Source organism: Oryzias melastigma, linkage group LG22 (assembly GCF_002922805.2).
Source record: "Oryzias melastigma strain HK-1 linkage group LG22, ASM292280v2, whole genome shotgun sequence".
NCBI classification, from domain to species: domain Eukaryota; kingdom Metazoa; phylum Chordata; class Actinopteri; order Beloniformes; family Adrianichthyidae; genus Oryzias; species Oryzias melastigma.
In genome coordinates, this window is record NC_050533.1 from 3,438,646 (window position 1) to 3,460,945 (window position 22,300).

At 41.3% G+C, this 22,300-nt stretch overlaps 1 protein-coding gene across 2 annotated transcripts in view; it reads left to right on the plus strand.

Annotated features, from left to right (window-relative positions):
- Positions 1–6,167: 6,167 nt before the first annotated feature.
- Positions 6,168–22,300, plus strand: part of bcl11ba (BAF chromatin remodeling complex subunit BCL11B a) — a 47,878-nt gene continuing 31,745 nt past the window's right edge. The window contains exons 1-2 of one of the 2 annotated variants that reach the window (XM_024271037.2): positions 6,168–7,920; positions 13,281–13,751. In XM_024271037.2, coding sequence (XP_024126805.1) covers positions 7,866–7,920; positions 13,281–13,751 — 526 coding nt within the window. In that variant the 5' untranslated portion in view covers positions 6,168–7,865. The remainder of the gene's footprint in view (positions 7,921–13,280; positions 13,752–22,300) is intronic. The other variant, XM_024271027.2, reaches the window with a different exon arrangement.

Here is a 22,300-nt window from a genome sequence, read left to right on the forward strand (position 1 = left end):
TTGGAAGTAGTGACCTACATGGCTTGTCTTTTCTCATCTCCTTGCGCCGTTTCGCCTTTGTCCTCTTCTGATTGACCTAGAAATATTGAAGATATCTTTCTTCCTTTTTTCTTTTATTCTTTTCTCTTTTTTTCTCCTCTCCCCTCAGGCAGAGGGAGCATCATTCTCTATTCTCCAGGTCAGAGAGGGAACAATTAAGTGTGGGGGGCGCTGGGAGTCTCTGACAGGTGATGAATGGCCAGGCTGGCTGCAAGTGACAATATGCAGACAAGCCAGATCATTTGCAAATGGATGTGGGGAGATGGAGGGGGTGTGGGGTGGGGTGGTGGATGGAGGCGAGTGAAGTCGGGGGCAGGAGGAGGGGTGGGGGGGGTATTTTAACCCTTCCAGGATCATTTTTTAGCAGAGAGAGGAGGTGGAGGTGCAAGCACCTGCCCAGCAGAGAGCCTCATTTGTTAGAGCTGATGGAAGCCTGCAGACAACACACTGCCGGAGGGAATACACTGCAGGTAACATCAGCGCACCGCGGTGTTGACCAGTACCCACAATCCATTTCTACACGGGCCAATATACAAGAAAAACGCTGAAAAAAAAATGCATTTATTGAGATATTTCTGGTGAATAAGTTTGGAGTTTAATGTTACCCTTAACTCTTAAGTCTTCATTGTTTTGACCTCATAGTATCTGTTATTGTTGTGTTGGTTGATGATTGCTGTTGCTTTGTGGCAGCCTTCATTAATCCAGTCCATTTCAATCCCTTTGGTCCCATCAGAACCACTACAAACTCTACTGTATTAAACTATTATGAATGTTGGTTAAAGATGCCAAATCCTGTCATGACTTCACCAAGTTTGATGACGGTTACGCTGCTTTTCATTCAAACAAATGATGGTTTGTAACTAGCAATCAAAGATTGTGTCTTTGAAGTTGTTGGCAACTAAAAAGTCACAAAAAAATCTCTATAGTTGGAAGAATACTTTCAAAACAGAGTCCATGGGTACTATTCAGTTACAGTGGGGCAAAAACATATTTGTCAGCCACTGATTCTCAAAGTTTTCCACTTAAGAAGAAGAAATAGATCTATGATGTTCAACATCGATTCACTTTAACTATGAGAGACAAAATGTATAAAAGAATCCAGGAAATCTGGTCATAAAGGACACCTGTCCATTCCACTGTGACCAAAGAGCTGTCGAAGGACACCAAGAACTGGATGGCTGACCAGAACACAAATGGGGTGAGCCAATCTGCAATCATCAAGAAGTTTGGTGAGATAAGATAAAGTGTTGGATCATGTCACGGCTGTTGTTTTTCATTCATTCTAGGTTTCATCTTCATTAGTTCAGTCAGAGTGGGAACTCTGTGTGTCTCACTCTGATCATTTTCAGGTGTGGTGCTGGAGAGGTCTGATAGAAGCAGCCTTTAAGGTGTATTCACACTGAAAAAAGGATTTTTTCCTCTTAATTTGTTTCGGATTGAGTCCTAAACCTTGCGTTTGGTCTGTATTCAGACTGGAATCCACCAGAGATGAATGTTTGTAAACACAACCATGTGACTAAAGATCTCTCCAGTCATTGGCCAGCAGTTATGAGTCGGGTCATAACAAAAAAAAAAGATGAAGGTGCTTCCGTTTGCAAATCCTTGCCAGGATAGTTCATTTAATCAAACTTTTTATTTCGCTGATTAATTTTGGACGTCTGTATGAACTGACTGAAGATCCACTTAAGCCAATACCCTGACATTTAGCTTCATTACTACAACAGATGTTTAATCTAGAATAGCTAAGTGTGAGTAAATGTTTTCCAAAGTTCAAGCTCTCCTCCCAGACTCCCCGCCCTCCCTCTGGTCTTTCTCCTGGTGCGATGGCCTGTCAGGAGACGTCACCGAAAGGGCCGAGAGTTGACAAAATCATCTCGGATGAGATCTGATCCCCTCGTGCACACACTCGGCCAGGCGCCGCCGCCGCGGTGTGCTGACCGGTGAGCGTGAAGAGGCCCGGCGTCGGTGTCCCACCTTATCTTCATCAGACCTCCCAGGCCTGAGCCAGACTCCTCCAGACCTGCCAGCCGACGCTTCCTCTGACCACATCAGGCATCACTGCGGCCCGGCCGCTCAGGTGGACACAGGCTGTGTGACATGATGGCTTTGGCACGCCGTGCTCTTTTGCCCAGCAGCCTGACTGTCAGGCCATATAACTGAGGAGAGCAGAAGATGAGGATGAAAGGTGGAAGGGGAAGACGACAACTGGAGAAAAAGTGGACCTCCGTTTGAGGAAAGAATCAATAAAGGAGGAAGTGACTTGAAAAACAAGTGAAAAGGGCAGGAGTGTCAAACTCGATCGCACAAGGGGCCAAAATCCAAAACACACCTTAGGTCACGAGCCAAACAGGATAAACATTTATTGAACACATTAAATCTGAATTTTAAAACTTTAAAGCCATAACTTGTGAACATAGTTTTGAATTAGATATATAAGATTACCTGCGATAATGCTACTATTGAAACTGCAAGCTGAATTTGGCCGCTGAAGATTTTGAAATCGATAGCTAGAAATGCTGAAGCTGATAGCTAGAACTCACTGAAGCTAATAGCTGATAAGGCTGAAGCTGACAGCCTGCTAAAATATTCACTAAATGCCAAATTAGCCTGAAAAACAAACAAAAAAAAACAGCCAAAACAGCTAGCATGTAGCTGAAAAAAAGCTAAACTTCAAAATAAATTGAAAAAAGCCTAAATTAGCTGAAAACAGCTAGCGTGGAAATATAAGCATAACTCCAAGACAGCCTTAAAAAAAAAGCCTAATTCAGCCAAAACAGCTAGCATGTAGCTTAAATATTAGCTAAACTCCAAAACAGTCTGAAAAACAAAAGTCTAAATTAGACAAAACAGCTAGCATGTAGCTGAAAAAATAGTGAAACTACAAAATAGCTTAAAAAAACATAAAAAAGCCTAAATAAGCCAAAATGGCTATAGCGTGTAAATATTAGCAAAACTCCAAAGAAGCCTTAAGATCTTTTAAAAAGCCTAAATCAGACAAACAGCTGGCATGTAGCATGTAAATATTAGCCTTACTCCAATACAGCCTTAAAAATAACAACAACAACAAAAAAAAACATAACTTAGCCAAAACCGCTAGCATGTAGCTGAAATATTAGCTAAACTCCAAAATAGCCTAAAATAATCTTATTAAATGCCAAAATAGTCCAAAAAGTAGTAGAATGCCAATTAAAAAAAATTTAAAACATACTTTTTAACATAATTATGAATAATAAACAGGCAGGAATAATATTCCTGTATAAATCAACTGTAACCTTAAATATATTTTGTCAACATTATACAAGATAGAAATAAGCGCAAGATAACATCGGGTCATTAATAATAAAATAAAATGATCTGGAGGGCCGGATAGAATTACCCGGTGGGCCGTATCCGGCCCCCGGGCCTTGACTTTGACACATGGAATAGGGTCTTTCTCTTTGGGGTTTCAGCAGGAGAACAGTGACTCTACCTGAAGCAGTGGCCAGGAGAGGGCAGCGGAGGACAGCAAACGGAGCTCAGACAGAGACAGCGCAGAAATCTGCAGATGGAGGATTCAATCTGTGACAGTAAAACTGATTATTCATTCAGACGGACTTCCAACAACATCAACTTAGAAGAACTTTGAAGAAGTGAAGAATGTGTTCTGTTCATCTGAGTTCTTAATTGTAGCAGGTAGATGGATTCTGGATTCTTGACAGGAGGATACGATCCAATCAGAGGGCTCCATTGAGCTTCTTCTCAGACATTTTTTTAAATCGTCCAAGAACTTTATTTTGAAGATGCTTTCTAGGCTCTGCTGCAAAGATTTTTGCATAAACTCCTGATTCTTCGAATGCTCCTAAGCAGACGCTCTCCTCCATCACAGTGATGGATGGGCTCGGCGTCGTCTCCTCTGCACTAACACACCAGTCAGTTGCAGCTCAGCCAGATAAGCGCTGGACCTCCACTTCCTCTGCATACATGAGGACCGAGTGCGTGCTGCGTTCTCACGTTCTCCTGTTCAGTTTGGCTGTAAAGTGGAATCCATGCAATTCACTTTGGTCAAAGATGTGGAAAAGTTTGTCAAATATTTTCTTGTTATTTCATTTCAACTATACGGAACTGAAAAACCTGCAGGACTCAAATGCACCACTGGTTTTCAGTATGGAAAACTCTTGATGCCAAAATATAAATAAAAAAAAAATCTATTTTTTTAAGTTTAAGTGTACAAAACTTTTATTTCAGTTCCAATTTCTGAGCTTTATTTAAGTTTTATTCGATACTATCAGTTTTGATTTTGTATGTTTTTACAAAATCCCCGTTTACGACCTTTTTAATATTGTAAACGTGTTTCAATCGTGTTTTTTCTTAATTGTTTCTCAATTTTTTTTCTTTTCTCACAGTTAAAGAACGCCCATGAACCTATCCCCATGACTTTATGTTTAGTCAAGTGTCAGAAAACGTGTTAAAATTCTGAATAGAAATGTAAATTAAGACTAACTGGACATTTTGTCAACTGTGACATGCTCTGTTTTATTTAGGACTTATTTTAATTAAAACAGATTCATTTATTTTTAGCTTTAATACTTCCTAAAACCCACTTATTGTCCTCAATAATTTTTTTTTAGAATTTTTTGTTGTTTTTCTTTTACATAAACCATAAATTGTTAGTTGTTGCCATTGAAAATTTTGTTGACCTGGATTATTGTTATGATTGAAAAATGAAAAGATTAACTTTTCTCCTTAAAGGTTTCCATAAAGTAAAACAGATAAATATGCTTCTTAAGTCTAAACTGAGAAAAGTGGAAATCAGAATGAACTTTGAGTTACTTTTTACTCCTCGTTTTCATTAAAGAATGAAAAAAAAATACAATTAAGATTCCAAAATAATGAGCGAAATGCAGAATGTTGCATTTAATTTAAGAAAATGTTAAAGTTACGAGTAAAATTTAAACATTTTCTATAAAAAAGTTTAAAAAAATGTTTTGCAATTTTTTAAAACCCCTTCAAAGAAAAAAACACGTTTTTTTTGTGTTTTTTTATGAAATCTAAAAATAATTGTTATAAGTTCACTGTTCCAGAATGTGACAGCTCTGAGGCAAAAATCAGACAGATGATGACAAGCGGAGTGAAAACCTCAAACATATTAGGGAGAAGAAATTCTCCGACAGTGATTTCATAATGTAAGGGTTCCTCCAGCTTCATTTGACCATCACTGAGCTGCGTTCAAAACGAAAACAGCCGATGGTGTTGAGGTCATGACAGGACTGTGTCCCACCAGCGGATGTTTCTGATGTTTCCTCCTTTTTTTGCAGATTTTTTTATCCAAAAAGAAAGATGTGTCCAATTTTTGACCCTAATATTTTTGACTGTGAATGGAACTTTTCATTTATTATTTGTAATGACATGCTAATTAGGAGGCTGCACAATTAGTTGAAAAGACTTTTCTTTTCTTTCTCTGCCTCATTATATAAAAATGAACAATGATCAACCGGATTGCAGCAGTAATTGTGCTGGAATGAATGTTTCTGAGCGTGATTCTCAAGAGGAGAAACTGAAATATAACGACTGTGTCCCCTTTTTAATCCAAACTTTGTTTTTTAGGAGCTGCGTTGCGTTCAAGGCCGTCTGTAAATACCAAGCTGCTGTTTCGACACGTGCTGCACAGGTTTGCACGCGGCTGCCGGTAGAGGGCGCTGTTGCACCGCTGGTCTGATCTTCCAGGGTCATCAAGAGAGCAGCTCGGCTGCTGTTCTTCATCACTGCTGACTGCAGGACAAAAGACAATGGGACTTTAACGGATGACGCTGACATTAAGGCGTGAAAACTCCATCTTTAACTTCTGCTCACATGAAAGGATCTGCGTTTCATATCAGGTCATGACCTTCGGGCCTCCTCACTGTTTTAATTTTGGAGCCTAAAATCCAAATCCAAAAAACAAATAAGATATTTGATCAAAAATGGTCCTGTATTTCTGACTGGAGTTTCCATCTCTGATTCCTGTCACGCCCTTCTCAAGGTGTGCGTCCGCGCGCGCGCGGTAGTTTCCCGTTAATGCGCCAGCCTGCATGCGAACACATAAACATCAAAATCAGCGCTAACAGTTGCTGGCAAAGTGATCTTAAAACTTGGAAGGACACCTCCACGTCCCTTCTGATTGGAATTTAACCGACAGGGGAGGGGGGTGGAGGGATGGAGGGATGAGGGGGGTTATTTAGCATTAACATAAAAACAAACAGCCGCACATATATATGCAAATGAACGCAGGGTGAAGCAGGGAGCCGTCCGCCATAACTCACACTGATGGCCTTTAAGTGAGAAATCACCTCCGAAAAGTAAAAGAAATGATGCACCTGTCGCCCATCTGACTGATGAGCCAATCAGGAGGCAAGGACGAGGGGCGCATCCGGATCTGTGAAGGCTAGAGGCGCGTGAGAGTGACAAACACTCACAAAAATAAAAAAAACAGATCTCCAAGAAGACAATTCCTTATTTTATTTTATTTTATTTTATCAGTGAAGGTTAGATAAAGAGGTTCCGGACACACCACCTCTGTGACCCAAAATGCGCGCGTCCTCCTTACGCAGATGGATGGAGAAAAGGGGATGAAGAGGCCTACCCTTTTACGCACGAGGTCAAACACACAACTCTTTGGTTTTACGCACGCCAACCTTCAAAACAAACAAATGTGAGCTGACTTTGAGCGCGAGGTCACACACCTGGCGCGGTGAAACAGCCGCGCGCCCGCATAGGACTGTTATCTGATCACATGTGTGGACTGTTACTTTGTACCAGTGCGTGTACGCGAAAAGAGGCCGCAGCTGCTTCAATCAAAGAAGCTGTACGTGCACGTGCGCGTGCAACAAGGCCGTTTTATGGAGTCAAATTTTAACTTTAACCCCAATTGAAAAAAATGACTATTTCTGGCTAATTTTGGCTAAAATACCACATATTGAGCGCGTGCGTAAAGTCCGGCAGCACTTGGGGCGCGCGCGGGTCACTTTGCAGCGGGTATAGAGACAGCAGTGGCGCTTGCGCAGCGCTGCTTCGCGGAGGAGATGAGGGGAGACTCTGACCACTGCTGCCGCGCGCGCCACATGCCCGCGTGTTTGTGAGGGTATGTGTGTGTCAGTGTGTGTGTGAAAGCTACCACTAGTCGCCCCCAGTGCTCTTCAGTCTCCACTCTCCCTTCGCTCCGCAGACTGAACGTCACGTCCGCACTTGAACTTGAGTTTTCTGCCACCAGAAGCCAAAGAGCCGCACAGAGCCGCGCGCACGCGGGGAATGCGAGACTCCGCTGCTCGCGCTAAGAGAAAAGAGGGTGTCAGACTGTCCTCAGACCAGTGCTGGGCTTTCACTGAAGGAGGGGAAGACTGAGAGCCTCTCGACCGGCCGTCACCATCACCGCCTCGGCGCGAGCGCACACAAGAAGCTGGATTCTTGGCTCACCTTCTCCGCGCGGGAGCGGGCAGGTGTCCGGACAGTGGACCCGGACAGTGACTGACCACCAGGACTCTCTGCGCTCTTTTTTGAGAGATGCTGTGAGAGCAGCATCGGAGCGAGGAGCCGGACTACCCTCCTCCCTCACCTCCTCTAAAGAAGGGAGGCGCGCATCCACTTTGGCACCGAGCTCCGAGTGAGCGCCCCGGCGCACCGCGCTGCGCCACGGCCGGCCACTGCACCGCGCAGCCCGTCCAGGACCAGCCAGCCCACAGGCCGAACTTGGGGCCAGCTTGGGTTGGCCAGAACATTTTGGGAACACTTTGGCCATTCAGGAGCCACAGGAGGAGGAGAGCCGAACCTTCCAGCGCCGCTCTCCGGGCGATGCCAGTGTAAATGCCAGGGCGATGTCCCGACGCAAGCAGGGGAACCCGCAGCACCTGTCCCAGAGAGAAATAACACGTGAGTAAAGCTGAAGGGGCGCAGCTCCTCTTCCTCTCTTCTGACATTCATTTTTACACTTCTCCTTCCTTTTTCGTGAAAATGAAAACAGTCAGATCTGTTCAAGAAAGTTTGTCGGATTCTCCCCTAAGGGCCAATTTCCATCTTCTTAATTTACTGACAAATTTATTGATACGCTTTAGAGCTTATCTGATCTCCTCCTTGGTCTATAAATAACCGCTATCACCGCAGCTGATCTCCTCACGGAGGACAGAGAAACGCGCCGAAGCGGGGGCTCCACTGTCCCGCTGCTGCTCTTCAACTTCAACTTGGCCGCAATCAGAAACGAAACACTTTAATCCAACAATAAAACCGACTTTTACCTGACTTTACCTCATTTTGGAGATGTTTGGAGCATTTTACGCACAGCTTTTTAACAAAATTATCCACTCTAATTGATCAATTAATATAAAAAATAATTTAGCTTTCATTTATTGTTATTATTTTTCTTTGAATTAGCATTTCTGCTAAAAGTTAAAAATGACTTAATCTTTAAAATGAGTCTGCTCGTTTCGCGGCGTAAAGTCAGTTTTTCCGGCCATAAAAATGATGCACCTTTTGGATCATTTAAAACAAGTTTCCCGGAGTGAAGCAGCACAGATCACGTGTCAGAAAGTGATGGTGTTTCAACCTCAAATTGCAAAGTGATATTTTATTTTCAAAAGGAAGAGAAAATGTGCTTTTTTTTAAAGATGAAGAGAAAGTTCCACATTTCTAAACTGATCTGTTAAAAAAATGTTTATTTCTGATCTCACGTCTGCAGATTTTTTGCCATTTAATTTTTAAAACACAACAGCATCTTCATAAACGTAGATTTCTGGACTCCACGTGTGGAGTTCAGCTCCGCAGCCTCGCGCACTCTGTGTCCGAGTACGGCCTCGTGCGCGCAGAGTTCTCGAGGCTCCGCTTTGTGGCCCCTCATGCCCTCCAGTCTGGACAGGTGAGAGGATGGAGGCCCCCGCGCGCGCGTCCTGCTTCCACAAATTATGAGTGAAAAGAAGAAACTCTCTGACTCTCACGAGAAAAAAAAAAAAAAATAAAACAAACAAACAAAAAAAATCCACCTCTAGGAAAATTTGTGCACGAATTTCTCTCCATAATTCTTCTTGAGCTGCCAGCCGATAAAAATCCATCAGAGCTGCGTGTTCGTGCGCAGCAGCTGCAATTTGAATTTTCTGAAAATGATGCACCTCCTAAAAAATAATTTAAACAGACATTTCAGTTTGTGTTTTTCTTTTACATCAGTCAGTTTTCGCCCCCCAGGCTGCAGCTTCTCCTCCACACTTTTTATTCTTAAATTACTGAATAATTCCGAGTTTGACTCTGTGAGGAAATGCAGATTTGCTGACTTTCTCCATGCCACCTTTTCTTCTGTTTCCAAACCTAAAGGAAAAGAAGAAGAAAAAAACATAATAAGAGAGAAAATGTCTCCAAATCACTAAATGTAGCTGAACTTCAGTGAGTTCCAGCTGAGTTTTGGTGAGCGTCGCCACGCGGGACGCAGCTGACAGCCGAGGGCGCAGACCTCTGCTTCTGTCTGTGCACGCGGGGCGGGACGCCGGTTTCCGTTGCAGCCGCGCGCGCAAGAGGTTTGCACTTGACGCGCGCTTCCCGCTTTTTTTAGCCTTGTGGTGCGCGTAAATACGCACTGACCCAGACACTCTCAGAGCGCAAACTCACTTTTTAAAAAAATCATTGTATTATTCGTGTGTGTAAAATAATGCGCGTGTGCGCATGAAGGTTCACAGATTCTTCAAAGCATGCCTGAACTAATTTGGCCGATCAGCAGACTGTCCGCACGTGCACGCGCTTGTGCGTAAATTGCATACCAGAGTGAAGTTTTTTTTTTTTTTTGTCTGCTGCCGCTGCTAGGGGGCGCTCTCAGGCTGGCAGCGGTGGTGTTTGTTAATCAGATGATATCAGCGCTGGGGGTGCAGGCTGGCCCCTGCGTCTGACAGCAGCTGCACTTCTCTGTCTGTCTGTCTGATTATTTACAGTGAAAAAGTGTCAGAGGTTTGACTGCGCATGCACGTGTTAGTTCACTTTCTCTGCAAGACTTGATCCAATAAGTTTCTATTAGAGAGCTAAAGTCCAAATTCTGTCATTAACAAGATCCAAGAAATAGGGAGGAGTTTACAACAAAAAAATTCGAACATTTTTCAAATATTTTGGCAAAAAAGGAATTATTTGTGTGTGCATCTTTACGTTTGGCTGGCATGCTGCAGGTTTTTATCTTAACCACAAACTTTTCAATCTTGGTTTGTCTGCAGAAAGACTTGTGGATAAACTGTGGCACCTACAACCTTCTCGAATTACTGACTTATTCCCACCTCTCTTTTCTGAAATACCTTAACCGTTAAACACAAGAGCACCAGTGTTTATCTTGCTTCATTTAATGTATTTTTTTAATTGTCAACATGATAATTCCAGTGGATTCTGAAGGAGAAAAGCGGCGTGAGCTTTTCTCCTTCAGAATCCACTGGAATTATCATGTTTATGGTTAAAAAGTTACAGTATATTAAAGATTTAGTTAATTTAGTTAGTTAAATTTTTTTTGCAAACACAATTATCCTAAAAGTCACTTAAAATGTGTTTTTTGGTGTAAAATACAAGTAAACGAACACCAATGAAGTTGAATCTCTCATATGTGCCACAACCGGAAGCATCTCGCCGTTCCGGATCGTCTGTGGTGGGCTTGCGTTCATTCTTTTCAGGTAACCCCCCCACCCCCCCACCCCCCAAAAAAAATGGCTTTACCAGGAGGAGAACATTTTCTTTTTTTATTTAAGCTCCTAATTTATAATTTTTTGTTCTTGATCTGCTCCTGCAGGCTGAAATCCTGTTAGCAGCGTTGCCTGACTCACACCAACCTTATTAGGTAAATGAGGCCAAAGCGTAGCCTCCTCCACAGCAGCTGTCATTTGCATACAAACTGACGCGCAGCAAACAAACCAGAAGCATGCTTGGCTTTTTCTAAAAAAAAGTTTAGAAACACTCACAATCATTTGGAATGCAGTGGAATTTAACGCAGATCCACACACACTTGCTGGTTTGTCATCATAATATTAGATAAAATCGACGTTTGTGGTTTATGTGTGGACTGTTGGGTTTGTTCCAGGTCAGCTCACTGGTTTCTAACGTTTGTTATAGCGGGGAATGCTCTGCACACGGACAGATGGCTGCAGCCTGCAGGCCTTGCATGCACAAGCGCCGCCCGTGCACAGGCGTGCACTGGTACAGGAACGCAGGCCAAGCTCGTTACGCGCGGTGCATGTGCCGCAGCGTTGTGGGCTGACGGTGCTCTGATGTTGCACACCTGCTCACACATACACACTTCCTGGAACCAAACGCAGAAACTGACAGTGTTTGCACTTCCACTGGCCTGCGTTGTGTCGCTTTTTGAGCCCGTTTCAGCTGGAAGTTTCTCTAAAGTTCTCTAAAGTGGCTTTAGTGACCACCTGTGTGATCCGGCGCCGGCGATGCCTCAAACTGAGATAAACAGACTCTTTTTTGTTACAGCGTTCTCCTTCAACAAGCTCTTCTTTCAGAAATTCTGCTTTTTTATTTTCTGAAAAAACAAATGAATTTGATGGAACGTGATGACAGAAATTTGTTTGTCTCAATATTCAGATTTTATTTCTGTGAAAACATAAAAAAAGTCTCAAAATGACTTAAAGAAATGGTCGCCGTTGCTCCAACTCCCCTGACTCTTACACAGAATCTGAACTGTTTCAGTTCATAAATGATGGAATCCAAAGATTAGACGAGCTGCTCCGAATCAAGATGTTCAGTCATGATTGATTCGGCAAGTCCTTACATTTCTTTCCTTTAGTGCTGCCACAAACAATTAATCGACTAATCATGATTATTTTTTCCAATTTGTCGACTAATCAGGTATTAAGAATCAGAATTAGAATAATCTTTAATGTCATTGTTGCACAAGGACATTGTGATACAATGAAAAAATGGTATTGCGCAAAGTAGCTGTAAAACAAACATCTTAACCGTCATTAGTTTTAAACTAACTAAAAACTAGAAAAGTTGTATTACCTGTGATAATACTAGTGTGAATGCTTTTTGCTGAAAGTAGTCACTGAAGATGCTGCAGCTTTTTCCTGAAAATGGTGACCCAGTTGACTTTAATTGCTGAAGGGATTTGTTGAAAATGCAAAAGCTGTTTGCAAAATGTTAAATTTGCTAAAAAGACTTGGGATTTCGTTTTAATAACTGTGAAAGAGCGCTGAAGTTGGTGAGAAATCTGTACTAAAATGTAATAAAAATTCCTAATACATGCCAATTTTGTAAAAATATTTAACGTGTTGATTAAATATGAGCTAAACCCCAAATTAGCCCAAAAAAGCTAGCTTGTTGCAAAAATAGCTAAACTCCAAAATAGCCTAAAATTTCTTAGTAAACTAAAATATTAAAAAAATGTTAGCCTGCTGCTAAAATAGAAGCTAAACTCTAAATTAGCCCAAACCCCCAGTAGATACAAATTAGCCAAAAAGCTAGTTTGTTGCTAAAATACTAGCTAAACTCCAAAATCGCCAAAAATTCCTCCGTAAACTAAATTTGTCAAAAACGTGCTAAAATGGAAGCTAAACTCTAAATTAGCCTTAAAAACCCCAGTAGAAAACAAATTAGCCAAAAGAAAGCTAGCTCGTTGCTAAAATACTGGGTAGACTCTAAAATAGCCTAAAATTCCTTTGTAAACTAAATTTGTCAAAAACGTTAGCATGTTGCTAAAATAGAAGCTAAACTCCAGATTAGCTTAAAGAAACAGTGGAAAACAAACTAGCCAAAAACGTTAGCATGTTGCTAAAATATTAGCTAAACCCCAATTTTTTTTGAAAATTACTCTAAAAGATGAAAACATAGCCCATGAATATATTTAAAGTCTTGTTACTAACCTACTTAAAATTTTGAAATTTGAAGACTTCCTCATTCATTTTCTATGAGGCATATTTTGCTTAATATTTCAAAAACTATAAAGTTCATGCCACAAGTAGTCGATTAGTCGACTAATTGTGGCAGCCCTACTTTCCTTTACCATTTACCAATTTACCATCCCCCAGTTTGGACCCAAATGTTTCAGTGCATGTGACCAAACCGCCGTTAAAGTCTTGGACTTAAAAACTGGAGACGCTCGCTCCTCTGCAGGTGCAGCAGGTGAGACATTAAGAAAAAGGAGCTCCCATAGCAGGACTGAGACAGCGAGGGGATTGACGTCATTCTGAGCAAAGGATTCTGGGAAATTGTTAAAGTCTGCGTTAACACTTGTCTTTTTTTTCCTGTTTTTTCTTTCCTTTTTTCTTCCTCAGCGGAGGTCGAGCGTACAGATGGCGTTCTGCTCTCCGACACTCCGCCCCCAAACCCGTTCGGCCTTCTCCCTCCCCACCCGCTGGACCCCGGCTTGGCCCACGCGCTGCCGCCTGGCCTGCACGCCGACCACGACCTGCTGACCTGCGGCCAGTGCCAGCTGACCTTCCCGCTGGGCGACATCCTCCTCTTCATCGAGCACAAGAAGAAGCAGTGCCAGACGCCGCTGCTGCCCAACGGCTGCTACGACAAGATGAACGACCGGGGAGGAGGAGGAGGGGGCGGCGGCCTGCAGAGCCTTCATCACTACGCTCAGCGGGGGGAGCTAAAGAAGGTGGTGGAGCCGGTGGAGATTGGCATCCAGGTGACGCCGGAGGAAGAGGAGGTGGTGGGAGGAGGAAGGCAAAGAGCTGAAAGACGAGAGAAGACGCCCACAAGAGGAATTTGCCCCAAGCAGGAGAGCTCCATGACAGGTAGGCGTGACCCCCCCCCACACACACACATGTTCCTTCTGAGAAGCTCACATCTGCTCAGACGCAAAACAAGGTCATCCTCGCAGAAAAAACACAAACTACTTCAACACGAGACATTGTCTCTTTCTTCCACCTCCTTCATGCTGAATTTGAGGTCAAATTTGACCTTTCCTCAAGGTTAAATGTATGTGTGCAGATCTGACCCTCACAATTTCACCTAAATTTATAGAATTTTGTTTAATAAAATCCCTAAAAAGTTTTATTTTTGTAAATTTAAAATAGTTTTATCTAAAGTAAAACTTAATAGTCACATAAATCTAATAAAATACAAGATATTTGCAATTATCTTAATTATAAACTGTAAATTAAAATGCCAGAAGAAGGACAAAATAGAGACATTTATGGTTGATTATCAGTTTTTTAGGTGAGAATTTAGAAAAATATGAATGCTTTAGCTGCTGTTTCCTCTGTGGAGGATTTCTGACACCACACAGATTATTTCAGTTTGGGTTTTGACTTCTTCCTTTGAAATATTTGTCAGAATAAATGTAGTATTTACTTCCAAGGCTGCACAACACGCTGGATTAAAACGCTCCTTAGTGCCAAATCGGAAATCCAAAAACTTCTGTAAAACTTTTACAGAATCTTAGAGCAGAAGTCTGCAACATTTATTGCTAAAAGACCAGTTTTTCACCATTTCCCCTTTCATCTGGTTTTTCAGTCGTGTTTCTTAAATTTTTTAAAATTCTGTTTTGGAAAACCATAAAAAGTTTTATTTTTGTAAATTTTAAGTCATTTTTTTTTTAAAAAAACTTAACAATTACAGTTTTTTGTCTCGAAATCTAATAAAATACAAAATTTTTGGACAATAACTTAATAAAAAAGCTGTAAATTACCGTATTTTCCCGAGTATAAGTCGCAATTTTTTTATAGTTTAGCCCGGGGTTAGGGTTATACTCAGGAGCGACTTATATGTGTTTTTTAATTTTTTGTTTAGACATCTATATATTTGCTATTTTCCCAGTAAACGCTGGTTACCTTTTAGCGGTTGTTTCTGCTAACAATCGCTAGAGGGCGCTACGCCTGAGGTATTTTCTGCTGACAGCAGCAGAAGAAGTGTCGTTCAAAACAAACATGGAAGAGAATCTGATTGTTTTTCTCTTGAACGTTGATATTTTTCTCACACAAATCAAAAAAATTGTATTCTTGTATTTCTTTATTTGTGTTTTTTTAGCTTGGCGGATTTGTTCTGAAACATCAGACTTTTCTCCTAAAAGTGTAACTTATAACTTAAAGGTCATTTTTAGAGCAAGCGGTTTATAGGAAAAACAAAATGAGCAGCTGAGGCGTCCAGTTTTCACGAGGCCGTCCCGCCGGCCGTCCACTCCTGCAGGAGACAGAGAAGACAAGTTCAATCATTAAAGGAGGAGGGAGAGGAGGAGGGGGGGGGATCCACGCAGCTATAAACCCCCTCAAGGACTCGCCGAGTTGAAACAAACGTTACGAAACGTGACGGAGAGATTCACCCCCGACTTTCATGCAGAAATCCCGCCTAAGCCATCTGCTTAAAAAGGTGAAAAGCTCATTAAAATTCAAATAAGCAAAAGCCAGGGAAGAAAAAAAAAACACAGAGAGGGGAGAGAAGGAGAAGTCAGAGGGATTAAAAAGAGGAGAGTTTGTCTCCTTTCAGACGGCTAAAGAGGCGGTTCAGCCGAGAGGAGCACCAGCAGTTATCTCTGAAAGCAGCCTGCGATGAAAAAAACTTCGCAGAGCTGGAAATCTGCAGCGTCAAACGGCAGGAGACCGAATCAGACGTGACAGAGACGTCCAGTCAGAGGTGTGGCAGCCTTTGCAGACAGCTCCTTTTTTCCAAATGGTGAGTTGCTCCAAAAGCTCATACATGATCCAAGGAGAGATCATGTCAGTCAGTCGGACAACGATTCTCAGACCCAAAACTCACGTGAAGATTTGGATAAAAAGAAAAAAAAAGCTCATATAATCTCTTGTGAGGATTAGAAGTCACTCTAATGTTTGAAAACCTTGAAAAATGCCAGAAGAAGGACAAAAAAAGAGACGTTTATGGTTGATTATCAGTTTATTAGGTGAGAATTCAGAAAAAGACGGAGGCTTTAGCTGCTGTTTCTGGACTTCTGACCCCACACGGATGATTTCAGTTTGGGTTTGAACTTCTTGCTTTATAAATATTTGTCCAAATAAGCCATATATCAAAGTGAAGGCCCAGGGGCCGGATCTGGCCCTCCGGGTGATTATATCCGGCCCTCCAGATTACTAACTTGTATAATTTTGACACAATATATTTTTATGGAAGGTAAAATACTGAAAGTCATTTAAAAGTTTAAGTTGATTTATTCTGGAATAATATTCCTGCCTGTTTATTATTCATAGTTATATTTTAAAGTTTTAAAAATTGGCATTCTGCTACCTTTTTGGACTATTTTGGGACTAAGATTTTTTAGGCTATTATGGATATTCCAGCGACATGCTAGCTGTTTTGGCTAATTTTGGCTTTTTTTTTTTTTTTTAGTTCTTTAGTTTATTTTAGAGTTAGGCTAATATTTACACACTACATGCTAGCTATTTTGGTCAACCTAAGTTTGTCTTTTTTTTATTTTTTTTAGGCTGTTTTGAAGTTTAGTTAACATTTCAGCAACATGCTAGCTGTTTTGGCTAATTTAGGCTTTTTCAAAACGTTTTTTTCAGGGTGTTTTGGAGCTTGGCTAATGTTTACATGCTAACTGTTTTGGCTAATTAGGCTTTTTTTGTTTGTTTTTTTAGGGTATTTTAAAGTTTAGTTTCTTTTTCAGCTGCTAGCTGTTTTGGCTAACCTATTTTTTGTTTGTTTGCTTGTTTTTTAGGCTAATTTGGCATTTAACTAATATTTTAACTGGCTGTAAGCTTCAGCGCTTTCAGCTATTGATTTCAGCTATCATTTTCAGCATTTTAAGCCATCAGCCTTAGCATTTTCAGCTATTAGCTTCAGTGTTTTTAGCTATCAGCCTCAGCATTTTCATGTATCAGCACTAGCATCTTTTGCGGCCAAATTCAGCTTACAGCATTCACACTAGCATTATTGCAGGTAATGCTATATATCTAGTTCATGATTATGTTAAAAAGTTAGTTTTAGAGTGTTTAATAAATGTTTGTCCCGTTCGGCCCGTGACCTAAGGTGTGTTTTGGATTTTGGCCCCCTGTGCGATAGAGTTTGACACCCCTGAGTTTTCTCATGCAGCAGACGCTTCGTTCTGTTTTATCGTCTGTTTCTGGTGTGAAGTGTAAGCTGGAGTCCCAAAGCGGCGTGTCGGTTCAGGTCGGCCCCTCTGAGCGTGTCGGCCTGCGGTTTGGCCTCCTCTGCAAACACGGTGTTGGGGGCCTGACTTCATCCATATTTGATGATCCGGCTGTGCTGCTGTGGACGGAGCGGCACACGAGCACTCTGTAGTTCAATCCCTGCCTCTTGCTAATTGACCACGTCATTAAGTTGGCATTATTCATATTTATGTGCATAAATATATATCTTCCCCCCTTCGCCCCAAACGCTGGCAATTTATCTAACTGCAATCCTCGCGTGAAATCAAGCGCACGTCGGAAGCCTTGAAATTGTAATTGCACAATATTTCTTTATAACAGAAAGTGCAATAATTTTCACATTAAAAGCAAAAAACATATTAGCGACTCAATTGGACGTGCACTGCGGCAACTGTAAACTCTATTGCTCCAATAACATTTTATGTTTTGAGATTACCCTCAGTATTTCACAATTTCCTTATGAAATATGTCCAACGAGCACCTTATTAACGCGAGCGGGGGACGCGGCGCTTTATTAATCAAGACGGAGTTTAATTTGCCGAGAACACGCGCGTGATCGCCGGGGGACCGACGGCGTGCAGGGCGACGCTTTTCTCCGTTACACCTTCCATCAGCTCACAGCTCCACTGACGACAACGCTTCGTAATTGGCTCCCAGCAGGTCCGGCTCCTTCTGCCTGCTCAGGCTTTTGCACTTCGTGGTGCCGTGCACAAACACTCACTCGCACACCTTTACACTGGATTCATGTGAGGTTTTCTTTTTTGGGGGGCTATAAATTGGACGAGGTGTGACTGCTCTGTGAGTTCTGCTCAGGCAGAGGTGAGGCAGCCTTTTCGGGGGCCTGTCAGGTGTTACAGGACACACAACCCAGTGTGTTGTTGGGATGAACTTCCTCACACAGACAGAAGCTTCTGTCGAAAACTGTTAAAGCGAAATCAGAACAAACGCAGTGAAGCTGAACTTTAACAAATCTTTAAGAAAGCAGAAAACAAACGCACAAACAATCCTTCTCAGAGAACTCTTCCTGATGATAAAATCATTTCTCACAAGTCAAATTGATGAAATCATTTTCACTTGTTGATTTCAGAGGAGAAATCTGTTTACCTCAGAGACGACGGAAAGTCTTATTTTCTCAGAGATTTTTTGAGCAATCTGAGAACACTTTGTGTGCAAAACTTTAGTGATGGACTAAAGTAGAGAACATGGAAATTTTATTTTTATCAAGTTTTTTGTGGCATTTTTCTGAAAAATTAAGTATTTCTTTATTCAAATCATTTTGAATCAGGAGCAGAGAAAGAACAAAATGTCTTATTTGTGACGTATAAAATACTTTGGGGGGGCCACAAGCTCTCAGCTCCGAGCTGTCAGCAACAGGGAGGGGAAAAGGGGGCGGGGCTGCTCAGTGCCAATTTACCAACTCAAGAGGCAAATTCTGTCACTCTGCAGAAACTTTGTCCTAGAAAATGAAATTTAAAAAAGTGGTTAAAAACAGCAAAATCTTGATTAAAAGACAACTGGGAATGTTTTAAAATATATTAAAAAAATGATCGAATTGGAACTTTAAATCCAAAATTTGGACATATGGTCCTCAAAAGAATAGATTTTTATGATAATTTATCAAATAATTACTTCCTGATGTTTTTACATGTTGTTTTTAGTTTAAAGTCTATTGAAATATCCCAAAAGTTGCTATGAAACAAAAAAATAGACAATTTGTGGCCCACGGACTTCTTCCAACAAGCACATGCTGACCGGGTTCTGTATCCGGAGCAGGTTTTTTTTTTGTGGGTTTGAGCTCATCAGAACCGTCTGCAAGTCTAAACCGGAAGTTTTGGGGTCAAAGAGAAATTTCCTTTTTTTTACTTGAAAGCTACACATCAATCAGTAAGTAGTGTAGGTGCAGCTGACGCTGCGTCCACAACCAACATGCTGAGACCCTGAACCTTACTGTTTCTCTGTACTCTCCTCTTTTCTCAGTAAGGTAATTTCAACTTCACACACACTTTAAGTTTGCAAAAAAATCCAAATATCAATCTGAAATCTTGCAGGACTTTAAGAAAAAAACATGAATTAGTTATTTTTGCCCGTGAATTTATGCAAATATGAGGGTCACCCACTCACACAGACGCACATCAATAACTGATGACATGTCCCTAAAATACTTAACTTCCAAATGAAGCTGCACTAAGACCCAACAAAGAGCAGCGCTGGAGTGTGTGTTTGATATCACTGCCTGTACTTTGGAGGCATTACGGCGCCTGACACTCTTGTTGTTTTTTTTTTTTTTTCTTGTTGTTTCAATAAAGCTCGAGGCCTCTCGGATGCAGCGACGGCTTTTTTTGAAGTGGTAATTACTCTGGTTTGTATCGCTACTCTCTCCCCCCCTCCAGCCCGGCCATACCTCTCTCACCCCCTGTGTGTGAGCGGTTCAAGTATTTGTGAGTTTGCTGCAGCGTTTGCAGGGTGTGGATGCACGTGCACGCTCTCGTGAACTGTAGTGACTTAAAAAATCAACTTCCTGTTGATTTATACTCATGTGAGAGTTGAGCATAGTGGCTCCTTTTGCCAAACTAGCATAAAAAAATGTTATTTAAATAAAAATGTAGGATTACCTCTGATTCACCCACGTTTAGATAGCGGCTAAGCTCTGAAAAAGTCAGAAAACATTCTTCCATTTGGTTTAACAAAAGGAAACAGCTTCTAAACACAAAGAAAGAGTGAAAAGAAGACGAGGGGGAAACACAGCTGCCATCGTGGTTCCTGTTTGTTGGTCTGAGACTCAGTCTGTCACTGAAAAAGCTGCAGATGAGCTGCAATTCAGGATTCGGATCTGTATATTCTTTTAATTCAGAAAGTATCTCCTGAAAGAGGAAAATATGATTTTTATTTTTTTTATGATGCACAAAACGATTTTGAAATTATTTGTTCAGTTTTTAATAGCTTTGAAATAATATTTGTTTGCAGTTATATAATAATACATTGGATTTCTATTTGAAAATTGTGTATTTTTCCTAGTTAGAAGTGAGACTTTTGTGATTTAATTATTTTTTTAAATAAAAATGACATCCACTTTAGTTGTAAAGCTGAAAAAATATTTAAAAAGTAAGTTTAAAAAACACAATGTGGTTATTATTTCAAAGCTATTCAAATAAATCAATCAATTTAAAGTTTAATGCAAGTTTCTGGTTTTGGGGAGGCCTCAGTCCGCACAAACCCTCAGATGATAATACGATATCGTCGTGGTAACCCTTTTTTTCCTAATGTGCCGAGTCGGCAGAGAACCACAGTTTGTTTGTCTCCTCGTTACAGAGAGATTCTCGTATCCTCACTTTGCATTTACAGAAATTGCTGCAAACAACGTTTAGCGTCTGTGAAAAAAAAAAAAAAAGAAAAAAAAAAGGCCGACCTTCATTTCTGGCGTAATTACCACTGTTTGGAGCTGGATCTGTGACGATTAAAGCACTTTAAATATTTGAAAACAGTTTTAGGAATTCAGCTGCTGATACTATTCAGTGAGCAGCAGGAAGCTAAATGAAACATTTAAAAAAAAAAAAGAAAAATGGGTTTGATGGATGAGATGCAGAACTGGTTTCTTTCAGTTTTGGGCATGCAAAGAAAGATAAAGAAATTTCTGTCAGGTGATGAAGGTGTGCACGATTGAAAGATGGCACCAAGATGGCGCATTAAACCGGAAGCAGAGTCCGCTGGGCTGTAGAGTTCTCTCTTCTCATCCCTCCATTTCTACCTTTCCTCTGTAAATCCGACTTCCTGGACGCAAACCAGACGCCCCGAGCGAAAGACGAAGGAGGGAGCGGGAGAGAACGCTGCCGTCAATAGAACATCTCGTCTCGTGTGCTTCTTTGCATTTTCAAAATCCCTTCTTGCGGTTTTTCGCCCTGTCCCCTCTCTCTTAATCACTTTGCATGCACTCATTTAAATATTAAAATTTTCTTTAATCATCAAAGCCAGCGAGCATCATGCATATTCATATCATCTCACCCCCCCTCAAACACCCCACTGCCACCACTGCCTCCATCCCCTGCATCTCAGGTTCATTACTCTGCAGTGCAGCCATTAGCTGCTTTCCTAATCACACAGCTTACAAACACACACACGTAGCTTGCGCACAACACTAGCCAGCAGCGCTAACCAGTGCTAATCCGCTAACTAGTTTAAAGCGCACAGGCATCCCTCCAGTCTGAGCTCGGGTAACGGACTTGTCATCCATCGCGGCTGCTGGATGGCTGGAGCTGCGAGTATTTGTCAAGAGGCTCGGCGAAAGCCTCATTTGCATAATGACTTTGTAGTTCTGCATTAATAAAATTTGCATATGAAGCCGTGTTAATTACTCCTGATCAGCCTTTTTTGCATTCATGCATGGTAATTTTCAGCGACTTGCAAAAAAAATTGATGTCCTGGCGTCAGTGATGAGATTGGTGGAGGAGGGTCTGCTTGTGAGGGAGGATGTGGGGGGGATGGGGGGGTATCAAAGATGGCAGACTGGTGTGGTTTGTTTTTCAACCATCGTGGCTTCCATTACTCCACATAACTTTCCTAAATCTCCTTCATTTGTGGAGAAGAAGAAAAAAGAAAAAGCGCTTTTCAGTAAAATCCTTTAATTTTATCATAAAACACACACTCACACACTCACGTGCACACTCCCAGTCAGACGGGCTGGCTGGCAGCCATTTGTGAATCCCTTGTTTACTCTCAGCTCTTCATTTCAAACAGCAAAGACTCCTCAAACTGTGCCTGGAATGAGCAGGGAGAAAAATATTCTGGCTTTTTTTTTTGTTTTAACCCTTTAGCCCTTTGATTTAATGTCATTTTTTAAATCATTAACATGATCAACATAATTCCCACAGATTCTGAAGGAGAAAAGCGGCATGAGCGGTTTAACGGTTGAAAAGTTAAAAATTTTGTGCTTATGCGTCAGTGGCCATGCCTCAGGTGTTAAAGGGTTAACAATGTGTATATATATATATATATATATATATATATATATATATATATATATATGTGTGTGTGTATATACATATATATATATCTATATCTATATATTAAAGTATATCTCTGCAGGAGAGATTATATATATATATATATATATAGATTAAAGTATATCTCCGCAGGAGAGATGCAGATTCCGCGCGCACTCTGCTGGAGGCGTGCGGATTCTACGCACATTCTACGGGAAAAGTTCGGATTCCGCGCACACTCAGCTG